The sequence below is a fragment of the Bombus bifarius genome, unplaced genomic scaffold, assembly GCF_011952205.1.
Source record: "Bombus bifarius isolate JDL3187 unplaced genomic scaffold, Bbif_JDL3187 scf7180000010271, whole genome shotgun sequence".
Classification (NCBI taxonomy): Eukaryota; Metazoa; Arthropoda; class Insecta; order Hymenoptera; family Apidae; genus Bombus; species Bombus bifarius.
The window spans coordinates 2,351,264-2,366,811 of NW_022885586.1; the positions used below are offsets into that span (position 1 = coordinate 2,351,264).

The following is a 15,548-nucleotide window of genomic DNA, read 5'->3' on the forward strand; positions in this document are numbered from 1 at the left end:
CAAGCGGCGATATATGCTTTGTTCTTCTTTGTCCGTGTAACGAAGATATTTGTGAGAGAAAATTGTACAAATTTGAATGTACATACTGAACATGTGGGTTCGAACTGGACCTACTGTTCTACTTTCTTACGTACGTAATTCGCGATTCGTATTCCGAAGGTTAATACGATAATTTTCACTGGAAAATCACTGATTACTCGGAAAGTCACGTGAATAACGTGTCTAAAGACTAAACTACGTATCGAATGCTGTCACGACGGATCAGCTAGCTACACCTATCTATATGATATTTAACCTCCTGCCCTATAATTTAAGTTCCGAATGCGGCCAAGAGAAAAAAATGTTTGTCGCGTGTAGCCCGAAGAACGTACGTTTTATGCTCGTGTTGTTTATGTTTGGCCCGAAGGACGTACCACCTTTTTCGCACGTGTTCTTCGTGTTTGGGTCGAAGTCAGTGAGCCGCGAGTCTAACTCGACGTTGTAGGTTAAGGGATTCAAAATTTTCCGTTGTAATCTTCGTTTTGCATTTGTTAATTACGATACTCTGTCTATATCTATGAGTAGAATCGAATCGTTTATCGAACGTCGATACCAATAGTACATTTGAGTGTTTTAATAGCAGATGGGAAAACGTATCGGATATTCGAAGAATATTCCCAAAATTGGATAAACGAGTTGGATTTTGTTTTAGACGTTAAAAGGAGTCGTAGTTTGATGTTCGGTGGATCTATTTCTGAAGAAAGTAGGTGGACAGTAAAGCTTTGTCCATATGTTGCGATCTACTTTCGAATGCGGCCTCGAATGTGTTCTATATACATATTTTAACAGTATACTCTTATTTATAGTCGTATAGTTAGATCGGGCGTTCTTTATTTTATATTGCAAACAGTTCGTACTTCGTAACGGCGTTATGATACAGGAAACGCGTCTAATTTTTCACGAGTTTACAGCAATTTAAGAATTTTGAATGGTTTTTTTAAGGAAGTTTTACGTTTTTGCCAATAGAGCATTGGGATATGGAAATGGAATCAGGTGAAAGTGACAAATCGATAGACACGCGGTTTTCGTATAAAATTAATTCTTTAATGAAAACTTGTCGTAGTAAAATTATACAGGAAATTGCTTTATGGTTATATTTTATAACGGGTAATTCAATAGAACGTCCTGTCGGGCTAATTCCAGTAACATAGGATCGTCGAAGAATTTGTTGATAGACACGTCTTCCGAAAGTCCCTTCCGCCTCCTTGTCTTCAACATAAACTCTCTAGCTAAGTGCGTAGCTGGCTGTGGCTCCAGTGGTCGAATAGTGATGCTTTTATCTAATGGATCGCCAGGCACGATCTGCCAATGATGGAATACGGACAGGCAGAACGCCTGACCTTGCGTATGGGTTCGCAGGTCAGTCTCGAATCCGAAACTATCGATTGCCGGAATGAATGCTTTGATGGTATACAAGGGACTTCCGGGAACGGGAGCGTCTTGAGTCACGTGGCCCCTTCTTTTAGCCAGCACGGTATAAACTGCTGACACGCAATCCGCAGGCGCTTGAACTTCGACGAACAAGTAGGGTTCCATCAATCTGGGCGTTGCCATAAGGAAGGCAGAATAGGCTACCCTTCTGGCCGTCGGAATTATCTGACCACCTGTAAAACGAAAGAAATTAATGTTGTTCGCAATAAAAAAAGTGTGGAAATTATTTTTCGTCGCTTCACGGAATCAAGCGGTGTCGGAAAAAAATATTATTGACTGATTAATAATAATTAATTAACAATAGTAATACGGTATATGCATTCTGGGCGCTTTCAAACTTTGCTTAAAAGGTAAGAATCACGCTCGATTTCAAATATTTTAACGTACCTCGAGAAACAAAATATTGAGAAATAAAAAACGAAACTGCAGCACTCTTCTTACTCCAGTGCCGTTTCGAACGCAGTCCCCGAGATAACAAATACACAATACAATACATACCTCCTCGATGAAGAGGTTCTTGAGCAATCACGGCGTCCAGGATTTTGAACTTCACGTTTCTAATCGGTTCTTCGCAGAGAGGACCTTCTCGCGTACCCCACTGGAAACCCTGAATGATGGCGTCACGGGCGCTGTTCAATAGCGTCTTGTCCACTTCTGATGGCAAAGTGTCGTCGACCAGAATATTAGGACCCGTGGCGTCTGGACCAAACGCCCATATGCTTCGCGCCGCCAATAAATCCCAGTCGTACTTCGTCTGGAAAAATTCTCCTAGACGTTTTCTGCAAAGACGAGTACATTTTGTTTTGAGATTTTTGGAACTTTCGTGGCTCGATACCGAAGAACCCAGACTTGCGTGTACGAACCGTGTTTCTACTCCCTATCAGGGTCGATCGACCCTCTCTGATGAACCTATATATCTGTGAAGCCTGCATTAACGTACTATTCTATTTTCTATATCGACAAATAGGCTGCGGATATTTGTGTGAATTTATACTTTTATAAGCACAACTAAAGAAACAGAACCTAAGCGAAAATTTAATTTCACCCACTAAATACGTTGTAAGGATATTTTATACGTTTTTGCGCACTATGCGCATTCCGTGTATTTTTGCATTTGTTAACTTTCTATAAATGCGTAAAAATCCACGATCTAGGGAATTTTTCTACTTACTTGTTCCACGTGATTTTAACATGTTCTGCCTCGATGTCTTCGGCCAGGCCTCTCTCGAGTGGTTCGGCGATCATCGTCAACTTGTTCCGTTTATTGGGTGTCTCGGCGAAACACTTGAGAGAACTCGTTTCTACTACCGTCTCCGCGAAAGCAACGACCGGGTCTGCTACTTTTATATCGATTTCCGAATACATACGACGCAGGTCGTGCATCGCGCAGTCCAAGTACAGTTCACCGGTACCTAGGACCACGTGTTCGCCGCTTTCCTCGACACGCGTGCCCAGCAATGGGTAACTTTTATTCACTTTCCTCAGGCCGTCTAACATCTTTGGTAACTCTGATGGATTGACAGGTTCGACCGCGATTTTGATCACGCTCTGAGTATTGAACTTCAATGGTCGGAAGATATGTAAGTCGTCTGAATTACTGAGATCGGTAATGGTGCTCGTTTTTACGATCGGCCTGTCTATACCTTCGATAAGTACCCAGTTGCCCGCGGGAACTCTGTTCAACTCGATCGAGTAGCGTGCCTCGCTGATCCACAACCTTCCCACGGTTAGAACGCGAGAATCTTCTTCGTCGGTACGCGAGTACGCTTCACCTAATACGCGGACACGTTGTCCTGCCTCGAGTGTACCTGACATTACCCTTCCGAGGACCACGAATAGAGTACAGTCCTCGGTAGGATACATTTTTGTGCTGTGAATCATTAGCCTGCCCTGTAAATATCGTTTCCGTGTTAAAATCTATGTGGTAGGACACGAAATACTCGTAGTGTAAATATTTCGCAAGTACTAACGTCAGGATCGCAATTGATCATATCCTGCGCGAGAGACGAATCCATAGAACCTGTGTACACGTGTTGAACTTTGACTGGTGCGTGTGACTGAGGACTAGGAACGTGGGCTACACACATATCGACTAATCCGCACATGTCTCCCAAGAAACGCGTGCATACCAATCTCAACAGAGGTCTAATATTCATTTTCATTTCTTCTGATGTTAGTCTTATGCCTAATTCGTCCAGCACTGTGGAATTAAGTTACAATATTATTTCACGTTGAACGAAATCTACTAGTTCAATTTAGAAATATTGACTAACCATCGGGTAAAGTTGTGTCAACATCGCCAACAACTTGCGCGAAGATCTTGTACAATGGCTCGAGTATGAATTCGATAAAGCTGCGCTGTGCGGTATTGTGTGGCGGTTTTTTCGTAAATTTCCGTGTTTTCGAATTAAAGTATATATCTCCCCATAGTCGTTTCGAAAATTCATTGGCGTTAAGCGAGGGATGGATCTTAGCGTAAAGCGCCGCGAAAGATTTCAGGGTGAAACAGACGTTGTACTCCGAGCTCGCAAAGCACACGTTTCCGATAGCAGGTGACACGAAAGATGGATTTTCAGAATCCGAATATAGCGCTATCAGTCCATTAATTTCTTCGATGATATGTCTTAATTTATAGTACGCGTCTAAGGGAGGCAATTTTAATTCGAGGATCAGTCGGTCTATCTTATTTATACAAACTGTTAACGCAAGTTTTTCCTGAAGCGCGTGTTTTAGTAAACGTTCTGTGTTCAACATGACGCCTTCGGCGGCGTCGACGATCAGCACCGCTCCATCGGATAAACGTATCGCCGCTGTCGCCTCGTCAGAAAAATTTACGTGACCCGGAGTATCGAATATATTCAAAAGGTAGGACTTTGATTTTACGTCTTGCAGTAACAACGTCACGGGTGTTGCTTTCGTTGATACCCCTCGCTGTTGCTCGGTGAATAATGTGTCGGTATACCTAAGAACGTAAATATTATGTACTTTTTTGTTTAACTCTGAACGGCGGTTATTAGGAGTATTTATGAATACCTTAAAGGTTTTTCGTCTGTTACGCTGTGAAGATAGGGGTGGGTCTGTCTCACTAGACAATCGACTAAAGTAGTTTTGCCGTGATGTAGGTGACCAAGTAGAACAACATTACGTATAAGGTGAGGCGCATCCATCATATCTGCTAAAAATTCTATGCTATACGTTGTCTCTGGTAGTTGCTGTTGTTTTATTTGAAACTTTGGTTTTCGTGTTGGTGCTATCAGTGGTTTATCTAATGGTTGTGCATCTTCTTCTTGTACCAATGTCTCTACCTATAACGTATTTTAATTAAATATATATTAATTGTCAATTAATTGTTCAATTTACCTCTGGCCCATAAACTTCTAAAGCACTTGGATAATATCTTTTATCTTCGTGCAATACAACTGCCATGGAATTTCCTTGCTCCGATTGCTCTCTAACTTCATCTCTGTCTTCTTCCATTTCCTCATCGGAGCGTTCTCTGTCTTCTGCATCGTCTCCAGCATTTCCATATTCATTTTCATCTTCGCTATCAGAAGCTAAATCGGGACCAATATAATTGCCAAATTCATCGTATAGATCTGCATCCATGTTTATTCTCTTTTTTATTTAATAACTGCAAATATAAAAATTACACATTTTAAATATCATTGATCATTTTTATATGGCATAAGATTTATTTTTTGCCATATTTTTCGTTGAAATTACGTTAATCATGATTGTTTACAGGCGGTTAATTCGAACATAACCTTAAAATCAATGCCAACAAATGATAGACTGTAATGATGTTAAAAACTATAATAATCATTAATAAATTTTGTTAAATTTGCCTTAATATTTACAAACAGTAAGTACTAATACGGTATGCTTACCAAAATTAATATTATTTGACTAGGTGCACGGAAATGGCTAACCAAAGTTATGACTGGTTACACGGGATAAAAATACATCATATAAGTAACGTTATGAAATGAGACACATATGGGTGTTTTAGCGATCTTCAATTATTAGATCAACGGTACCAATATAAAAGTTCACTAATTGTTTCGTATAAATTGCACGTGTATTATTCGTGTATTATCGTATATACACATTTCATATAAATTTGTACGAAGTAGAACGAAGTAGACTACGAGGGAGTGTAAAGTGGCTTGCCAATATAATAAAATGGACCTTTCACTCTTTTTAAAGTGTATATTCAATATCCTGCGACATATTAAATGAATATTCTCAAATCGACTAAGCGAAGTCTTAAGGATTTCACATTTACAAATAAGAGCAGGTTTTAATTGAAAGTTACATTTCCATTTCTGTATTATTTTGGGTCAAAGATTGTTGGCACCACTGTAATAGGTGTGATAATTGCAAAATATGCCGCTAGGGTAGTTATATTTCCGCGCATGGTCATAAAAGTATACAAGACCTATTGTATACGCTACTACGTTAAAGCTTACACAAACATACTTTCCACATTGAAACGAATGTTGCGCACAGTAACGCAGATTGACAGCTGGGAGAACGTGAAACAGGAGTGGCAGATCATGTAAGGTGTGTACTTATTTCATTCAAATATAGACTACATTGCGATAATTCAACTGTCACAGTACAATCTGTAAACTCCTAATCAAACCCTGGGAACTTCTCATCTAATTTTGTCCTATTAAGTATAATTGACACACCCGTTACATCGCGACCTCTCTAGGATAGCTTTCTTAGTTCTCGTGTTCATGTAAACAAAACCATTACAACAAAAGCTGTTGAATATTAAGAAGCAACACGTTGTGAATTTCGTCGGTTCGATGTAAGTTAACCGTTTCAGGGTACTCTAGTCGGAGAGTGAGACTTGACAATTCACGAGCAGACGCGCTGCTAAGAATACATTAGAAGAGTTGACAGGATAGGCAGAAGAAGGCAGGGCAGCGGGGGAGGGGGCGGGAGAACAAGAGGCGGTATGACACGACCCCCTAATAATGACAACCTTATGACCTTCAAATTGGTCGTGGTTGGTGATGGAGGTGTTGGAAAGAGTGCACTCACCATACAATTCTTTCAAAAATTATTTGTCACTGACTATGATCCTACCATCGAGGATAGCTACATTCAACATACAGAGGTAGACAAACAATGGTGCATCCTAGATGGTGAGTCGAATTTAGTTGCTTTGTCGCATTTAATTCTGCTATCTGCTATTTTTGTGTTATGCTTAGTGTATCGCATTAGGCCTACAATGCACTCTTGTGTGTACAAAAGTTTATTTGTACCTAACAGTGTTAGATACAGCTGGTCAAGAAGAATTCAGTGCCATGCGAGAACAATACATGCGCAAGGGTGATGGGTTTTTATTAGTATACTCTGTGACTGATAAACAATCTTATGAGAATATCATGAATTTTTATACCCAAATACTTAGGGTAAAGGACAGAGACGTATACCCTATGCTTCTGGTAGCCAATAAGGTCGATTTGGTACATTTGAGAAAAGTTACAGAGGAACAGGGAAGGGAGTTGGCTCACCGCTTGAATATACCTTATATCGAAACTTCTGCCAAAGACCCACCATTAAATGTAGATGCAGCATTCCATGAGGTAGGGGACCATAAAAATAGATAAAAGAAGGAGCAGGAAGATTATCGTATATATAGTTGCACATGGGTGAAAGTAGCTAAGGGATTTGAATAATTTTCTTCTAGGTTGTTCGTATCATCAGAAATCAACCTCCAGCTGAGTTGGAAAAGAATCGGAGGAAACGAAGACGTTCAGGAAAATGTAATCTTTTATAAAGCCCTAAAAATATTGAGTGAGTATTGGGGCTGCGTAATGATTACGAATTACCTTTTTAAAGGGTCACTTTTTGTCATAAAAAGTGAAACGCACCTGCCAAAAAACAAAAAAAAAAGACGAAAAAATGGGTCCTCTGTCCTCCATCGTATATAGGTACATGTGATTCGTACATTTTTCTTTTTTCGCCGATTCACGTATGAGTTCATAGTATTAATAAGCATCGATCCCACCTTTGTAACATAAGTGTACAGAATAATAAGGATAAGAGATGCATCGATCGAAAAAGAAAAAAAAAAGATACTATATGTCTCGGAGACGCAATTAGATTTTTTAAAAAATCAATTCAGTATCAGTTTAAGACTTAAAAGACCGAAAAAATTTGTCGGAGTTATCGACTGTTCATCATTATGATAATATGAGACCACGTCTCAGTACGCGTGTATACATCAATTTTTTACCATTGACAAAACACTATGGAATTGAGCGTTTTTTATTGCACAATGCATAATTCTATAGAAATCTTTTTACTTCTTCACGTAATAAGATCATGTCATGAAATGACTATAATAGTTTCATATATTGACTCAGCTCCTATTTTAGACAGCGGTAAAAGAAATTATAGCTTCAAGCGTGTTTATTTATTTATTTAGGTTAAATGACCTTTTATTTACGTGTATGATGATGTATGTATTTCTTGACAGTTTATTGTTTGCTCGAGTCTTTCCTATTATATTTGTTTCATTGAATTGACGTACAGATTTTTAGTATATTTTCAGTCATTGTCTTTTTGTAGCGATGTAAATAATATTCGGAAAAATGAATTCTTTAACAATAAGTTTCTCTTTCTTCGGTAAATATACCATTAGGTATTTGGAACCTAATGAATATCTAATAAATATTCTGAATCAAGAATGAAATATTCAACGTAAGGCAGTATTGCCTTCGCTATTAGATTATTGGCTTTGATATTTATAGAGGTCTGATATAAAATATTTATCGTGTTTAAGTATTCAAGTAAATATATACAACGCAAAGTATTGTGTTTAGCTAATTGAAGTTGAGAAACATAGTGTATTATTAAAAAGAAAGATATACAATGAGCAATATACATATTGCTTTTGTAATGCAAGCAAAACTTGTCTAATGTCGCGAGAATTTCTTTTTTTCTATCGATTAATTTAGTTTCGAACGTTCGTCACTCTATCAAGTGCAATACTCGAACTTTGACTATGTCAGACCTTCTTACATATATTTAAGAAAATAATGCCATGGCCTACTTTAGTATTTAAATGTGAAAAAGGAATGCGTACATTTAAGAAGCGCTCCAATTGCGTGTGTAAGTGAAATTTAATGTTACATGTGAATGCAAATACCAAACAGTGAATTATTTTTCGTGCTTATACAGACTCGAACGTTGCAGTCTATATCGTGCATAATATTCGTCTTACATCTTCTACGTACTCGATACGGTACTCGTACGGTATTCGCTAATGATAAGATTATCAACGAGGACGTTACAACGTGAATGAAACTTTCTCGTTTGATTATCTTCCGTTGGTGTACGATAACACTAAGTATTCGTTTGCAATGTTAATTTCTTTTTTTTTTTTTTTGTTCGTTGAAAGGTTCAGTTCACGGTTCGCAAAATAAAATATATTCGTAGCACAATGAATATTTAATTCTTCGCTATATGTTAAAGATAAGTACGCGTTGTTTGTAGTGTACATGGCGCTGTGGAAACACAAAACGAAAAGGCGGTTTAATTGCTTTAGACGTTCTTTAAGAAACTTCAACGAAGTACTCTGCTTCGATTGTCTTTATGATTGCGACACAACCCTTGAAAATGTAATATTCGTTTTACTTATCGAAATTCGATTCCAGTATTATATTTTGGTGTACGCACAAAGTGCTTCTCCTATACGTAGGAACGGTGTGAAACTCAGCAGTAATATATTACGATACGTACGCACAAGATGTGCACAAATATCTTGGCGTCACCGATTAATTCTAACAGTGAAACATATTTGCCTTGAGATAAGAATAATTTGTATTATAAACGATGAAGGTTAACGAAGGAACGTGGGGTAGTTGCCGTAATGTAGAAAATCCACTTCGACATTCTCTAACGATACAAAAGAGATGGTTGTTGTATTTTGTGACCAGTCGAACGTCGGATCAGAATAGGTCTGATAGTATTCTTCGTTAAAGAAAATTTTACATAGGCGTCGTTCTTCAAAGTGCAACGAAGTATTAGAGAAAATTAAAAAGAACTGAGAAACAACGTATGTATTTTGCTCTATCGATACTTTCGTTTGCCAATGAGAGGTTCATAAATTAAGAGCGTTATTTTAGCTAATCTATTCTCTTAGATTCGGAGAAAGCTCAATGCGTAGTTAAAAACTGCACTGCACGAGTAAACGATTGTACAAATTTTACCGAAACGTTTATACGACACTCTAAACTTATGATTCCGTTACAGTTTCGGTATGAAATATAACCGCGAATCGTATCGTTTTGCATAAAATTTGCAAATTGTAAGCGATCGTACGTTACTATTATGCATTCACGAAATTCATCGAACGTGTGGGCAACCGAATTGATTTCTTTATTGCACGCGTACGTATTGTTCGCGTGATATAATACGGGTTATACATGTGCATTTCTCCCACAAGGTGAAACGAATCACCGCTTCGTTTAAAGCCCGTTCATTTGGTAGTAGATTTAGTAGTTACATCGCGAATAAACGTGGACCATCCATCTCGGTCGATCGATTGGAAATTTCTACGTCACAAAACAGTCATTACAGAGGAACATCGTGTAGATCCAATTAAAATTAATCGAACGCGATGGTTCGATGCCTCGCTGGTTTTTAGCTGATATAAAATTATTATTTCGTTTCGTAAACGCTGTTTCTATCAATGGATTATATTAGATTACGCGAATAAAAAGATTTATACGTTAAGAATCAGACTCTATATCGAAAGATTCAAACAGCAATTGTCGTTGTTATTTCGAAGCTGAAAAAGGAAACAAACGAAACGAGGGAAAAAAAACTGTATAAATACGTGCACATTGTGAACATTTTTTAGACTCAGGATTTAGCGTTCCTCGCATGTTGTAATAATCTGAAAAGCGCTACGTTTTTTATCGCCGTCCATGAAAGAGGATCGTGATTGAGCAGATGAAAATAGAAACTCTCCTATTGTTTCGTATGCAACGTGTACGACAATTAAAAACAAGCACGATGTCGTATATCAAATTGAATTATAACATGCAGCGAATATCGTGCAACGTTGAACAAGGGAAATCTGTAAACGCAAAACTCGTGACGTTAGCGTGCAAACTTTTAGGTCATTTAAAAAGGGAAGAGTCAAGAGGATTAATTATGAAATAGTCAATACGTTGAATCATTGTGATACTGAGGTGGAGAAATCGCAAGACGTAGCGAATGCTGTGGTTGTGCGAGCCATCGAAGTCAGTTGGAACGACATTTTTCTTTCGTCTGTCAATGGAAAAGGCGAGAATTTCGAATTTTCATCGTTGGCAAAATTGGGAGACGCATCGAAAAGAGAAACACAGGCGAATGTTCTTTACAGAAGGAAACAAGCAACGATATCGTTTAATTAAATTACTGTTATACAAACGAACGGAGGAAAATTTTGGGAAAGTCCCTGACTTCGTTCTCGTTTCCTCCCAGTGTTTGCTAGTCACTACATTCAAATACCGCACGTCAGCATAGCTACTTATTATTAATTTTTTTAATGGAAAAAAAAGAAAAAAGAAGTACCGTATAATGGCACACAGGAAACAATGAACTACATGTAATAAGAGAGTTATAGGTTTAAGATGAAGTACGATCGTTTCCGCCGTTCTTGTCCTTAGATAGCGACGAAAAAAAAAAGAAAAAAAAGTATATATATATTTTGAACAAAAAATAAAGAACGAGTATTCCTCCTTAACGATAGTTATATACGAGCGATGTCGACACAAATACAATTATATATGTAAAAAGAAAAATATGTATGTATGCTACATACGCGTACATGTGATATACGTGTATTCTCTGTATGTGTATACAGAGCGTGGGCGTATGTGTATTTTCTTTGTTGAACGAACGTATGGATGAGAATGCGTGTGTGTTAATCGTGCGTGTCACTACTTGTGCAGGTCACTGTATGGAGTATACAATTGATAATAAATTATGGACACGCGTTTACGAAAAAAAAAAGGAAAAATCAATAAAAAGGAATCGCCTGGCCTATCAATTTTATGACCCGAAATCAATAGGGATAAACGTTCGTTAAGATGGAACGAATGAAAAAGCAATTCACCTTCGTCGATGAAATGGATTTATTGTCGGAAGAGTCGAACACCGAAGGGAAGAAGTTTAATTACGCGGACAGACGCGACGATTTTGCTTGAAATTGGCCCTACCTTGGAATTATCCGAAACTCACGCCATTTTCTACGATTTAAGAGGACTTAATGCTTCGAATCGTTCCCGCGTAGTACAACGGAAATCTCGAGATTTGCTTTCGAAACGACGCGACGCGATGTCGTCTTCTCCTATTAAGCGCTTTCAAAAACACTCACCGCCGTTGGATCGCTTTAATTAACGCCGATTACGTCGTTTCAATCCGCGCGTTAACTTTTATGCGTCGATGATAATTTCCCGACTGCGTACAGTTATTTCGTTCACCATGATATTGCGTATATTCGCATCGTGCGACCATGAGTTATCGTACAGAATAATTTACGCTCGAGGATTCCTTTGATATCGCGTCTGTATTCATAATTGACGCGTTAGTTTCGTTTACGCGGCCACCTCGTTTGTTAATTATTTATGCGTTCGCTAGAAGCGTATCGTCAAATACGAAAATTTGTAAAATAACATAGAGTAATTTCGTTAACGTAAATCGCAGCATCCCGAAGTGTGCTAACTATTCGTGTTTCGTTATACTAGTTTGATACATGTCGCTGTCGATAAGACCATCCATCGCTACATCGATATGTATTAGAACATCTATTCTATTAACAAAGTTTAACTTTGTTTGCTACTTTAACGATTATAACGTAGCGGCTTGTCTTATAATATAGCGCAGTCGTTGGTTTTCGTATATTTAGATGAAAATACCGAATAAGAGACGATCAGAGATGGATTTTCCTGAACTCTTTATAATTCAGTATGCTTTCCTATTAAATTTTTCATTCGAGTGCTTCAAAGCTCCGATAATAACAACTCCCGTTGTTTTAAATTCTTAGAAAAACTGCGCTAATTACTAGATGATCCAATACACACACACACACACACACACACGTTGCAATTGAAATAGTAGATTTATACTGAAACAAGTAGAAAATAACAACGATAAAATGCATTCAATTTACGCTACACTTTAGAGATGTTCTAATTGAAACGCTATAATATCCGAGAGCGTATCAAATACTTTTTATAAAGCAACGTATTGTACGTTTATCGTTTTACACAAAAGCGCTTGCAATGAAATTTTAGGTGACAGAGGCAACCGGCTAACCAGGTAATAGGAGAATAGCCAGCATCGTGTTGGAGATCTTCTCGCAGAAACTCGTCCGATTCGTCAAGTACGTGCAACGGGTAATATCGTCGAGTTCGGTGTAATTGGAAGCACAGTGCTAGAGTGCCGTGTCTCGTTTCATTGGCCGTGTACAGCAAATTACATTGTACGTAGATATTGCGTCTCTTCAAATTTCCGAGCTGCTCGTTACAAGACGTTCCCCCTAAACAGATCAAAGGATGCGACCCGAGTGGGCTGCCTCCGTTGGGAGGCAGAAAAAAAGCATTTGACCGTCAAATGCGCAATGCTTTCGACCGGGGGATATACAATTGATTAATAAACGCCTCGGTTAAACAAAAGCACCCCGCTGTGCGTTTCGAGGCTGGTTGTTAGGTTCGGTTCGGTGAGGTCGCGTGCGACTAACTACGACTCGACGCCATTGTCGCGGGGGCAGCAACTCACGGTTCGATAGTTGCAGGAAGATAAAATCAGAACCGATTCCCTTTGTGCCCGTTCTTTTGGGTTGGAATACCATCTTAGAAAATGACCAGGAAGCTTGGTGTCCAGGAGTCGAACATTCCGGGCCGTGTTTTTCCTTTCACGTGGAACTTTATTCCACGTGGAATAACCCGCTTGATCTCGGTTCGGATGCTTATCCGACCTATAGATCTCTTTCTTAAGTCCGGAAGGCGTCGAGTTGTTCTCGAGATTGAATCGCTCTACGGTAGACAAGCCAGTATCGAGTATCGATCGTCGAATAAAACTACCGGCAGACGTTTACAGTCCGTATCACTGGATTTGCCTATGCCAACCGTTCGAGGACCATCGCTTCTCGTATTCTTCGTGTTCTTTCGCGGAAACGAGCCCGTGTGCTGGCAATCCGAGCCGCCGAGTCGTTGTTCCGTAGAAAACGCGAAAGCACGCCGTAAAGTACATACCGAGAGCGTAAGAGACTCGAAACGTAACGACGACGTTGCGTCGAGCGTCTCTCGATTTTACTCTCGTAATTTCGTTTATCTTTCGTCTTAACGTTTAACCGATTCGTTGTCTCCTTTCCTCCGACAGCTTATATTCCGGTCGTACGTTTATTTTTATTACGCGAGTCGCCAGTTTAACGAAAGCACTGGCGTAACGCGTCGTTGCGTCAGCACCGACGAATCTTCCTTTTTTCGTACAAACGATACCGCTGCGTACGATAACGCGTTATCGGGAATATCGCGGGATCTCTGGTTGCTAGTAAACAGGTTCCGTGCAACCGCTTTGTCTTTGTTTATGCAATCGTCCGTCACGCTGCAACTTGTTTGCCGCGTTACACGTTTCTTATCCGCCTGCGATAAGCATGCGTATTTTTACATCGATACTTATCGCGTTGAGAGGGAAAAACGCTTCCGCGAACGAATATCAGAACTCGTGGCAGCGTTTCGTTGCTCGTCGAAGGGGAACGAACGGTTTTACTGGATTCGTGGCATCGATACGGTTTACGCGACTCGTTAGCTTATCGAGAGAAACGTCTCGCCGTATATACCCGGTGCCGCGAGCCGCGCGTCTCCGATTCGCCGAGTGAACAATTTCGCAGTAAGAAGGAGCTTCGTAAACGAGGCGAACGAGTGGGTCTGGTCGTTTGTTTACTCGTGGAACGCGGTGCGTTGTCGAAGAAATACGACAGGTCTCTCGACGGAGGGTAAAAAAGGGGAAAAAAGACGTCCAAGGCCCATCGAATGGTTGAATTGGCATGGAGCGTAGGTATAGCTGGTTCGACGGAGCCGCGAGCGTACGAGCTAAAGTGCGCGCGCAGCAACAGTAGGATCGGCTGTAGTTGTATGGTAGTCTGTAGAGGGCAGGCGCCCCCTCCGCATCTCTCCGCGTCTGGTCTGGGCCGCAGAGCGGCGCACCGTGTGTCGAGCCGAGCCGAGCCGAGCCGAGTCGGTCAATACTCCGGGCAACGCGGTGGTGAGAGCACACGACGACGGTCGCCCCGTACTCGTGCACGCCGTCACTCGGAAGCGGCGACTCTCGGTACAGATTCGTGTCTTTCGTGTCTCGAACGCGTAATCTCCGCTCGTGCGAGACTCGTGCCGAGCGTCGTCCGGAAGGGACGCCAGCCGGAGGACCGGCCGATCTATTCTCGCCGTGACTGCACGCGAACGGACTACGCGTATGATACGTACACGCACGCACACGAAAGCGTAACACAGGCACGAGAGAGGAGGACACGCGTGCGAGAGCCAAAGGCCTCGCGCATCTCGTCGCATCTCATCGTATCACATCGTCGTTCTCCTAAAGATACGCGTTACGAACCGTCTGCCCAGTTGGCAGCCTCCTCGGCTCGAATCAGCCGCGGCTCGCCTCTCTCCTCCTCCGCGAATACGACGCTCGTACGATGCGAGCCTGCTCCGTGGGAGATTCGTAGGAAGTCGAAGGACAGTGCCAGGACACGTTCCGCGCTGGTGAGGCGACGCGACACGAGACCGCCGCGGGTCTCGGGTGTTTCATCAACTTTTCCCTCCCTTACCCCGCCGATAGTGTGGAATACGCGGACAGTGGGTGCTATTCCGTGCGACGATTCGACGAATCGACCGTGAATCCAAAGCAGAGAAACTACGTACCTGATCAACGACATGCGACTATGAATCCCGGACCGTGATGGACAAGCTCGCGTACGCAGCCAACAACTTCCAGCTACGCCTCGCCGGCATACTCATGGATATGTGGATATTCTTCCTGTTCGTTGCCATCGCCGGTAAGTTCGA

At 40.8% G+C, this 15,548-nt stretch overlaps 3 protein-coding genes across 5 annotated transcripts in view; 2 read left to right on the forward strand and 1 right to left on the reverse strand.

Annotated features, from left to right (window-relative positions):
* Positions 1-1,061: 1,061 nt before the first annotated feature.
* Positions 1,062-5,375, reverse strand: LOC117216577 (116 kDa U5 small nuclear ribonucleoprotein component). Its single transcript, XM_033463377.1, has 8 exons — positions 5,358-5,375; positions 4,831-5,101; positions 4,504-4,775; positions 3,744-4,432; positions 3,441-3,670; positions 2,642-3,360; positions 1,969-2,249; positions 1,062-1,643 (listed from the first exon to the last, which is right to left on the reverse strand). The coding sequence occupies exons 2-8, from the start codon at positions 5,074-5,076 to the stop codon at positions 1,138-1,140; spliced, it is 2,943 nt and encodes a 980-aa protein (XP_033319268.1). The 5' UTR covers positions 5,077-5,101; positions 5,358-5,375; the 3' UTR covers positions 1,062-1,137.
* A 496-nt stretch (positions 5,376-5,871) lies between these two features.
* On the forward strand, positions 5,872-11,492 carry LOC117216579 (ras-related protein M-Ras-like). Its single transcript, XM_033463380.1, has 4 exons — positions 5,872-6,033; positions 6,305-6,626; positions 6,754-7,070; positions 7,175-11,492. Exons 2-4 carry the CDS (start codon positions 6,437-6,439, stop codon positions 7,262-7,264), a joined length of 597 nt encoding a protein of 198 aa, XP_033319271.1. The 5' UTR covers positions 5,872-6,033; positions 6,305-6,436; the 3' UTR covers positions 7,265-11,492.
* Positions 11,493-14,233: 2,741 nt separating this feature from the next.
* LOC117216528 (transmembrane protein 132C) overlaps positions 14,234-15,548 on the forward strand; it is an 80,646-nt gene continuing 79,331 nt past the window's right edge. Inside the window, exon 1 of one of the 3 annotated variants that reach the window (XM_033463287.1) lies at positions 14,234-15,538. In XM_033463287.1, coding sequence (XP_033319178.1) covers positions 15,442-15,538 — 97 coding nt within the window. In that variant the 5' untranslated portion in view covers positions 14,234-15,441. The remainder of the gene's footprint in view (positions 15,539-15,548) is intronic. The other 2 variants (XM_033463285.1, XM_033463286.1) reach the window with 2 other exon arrangements.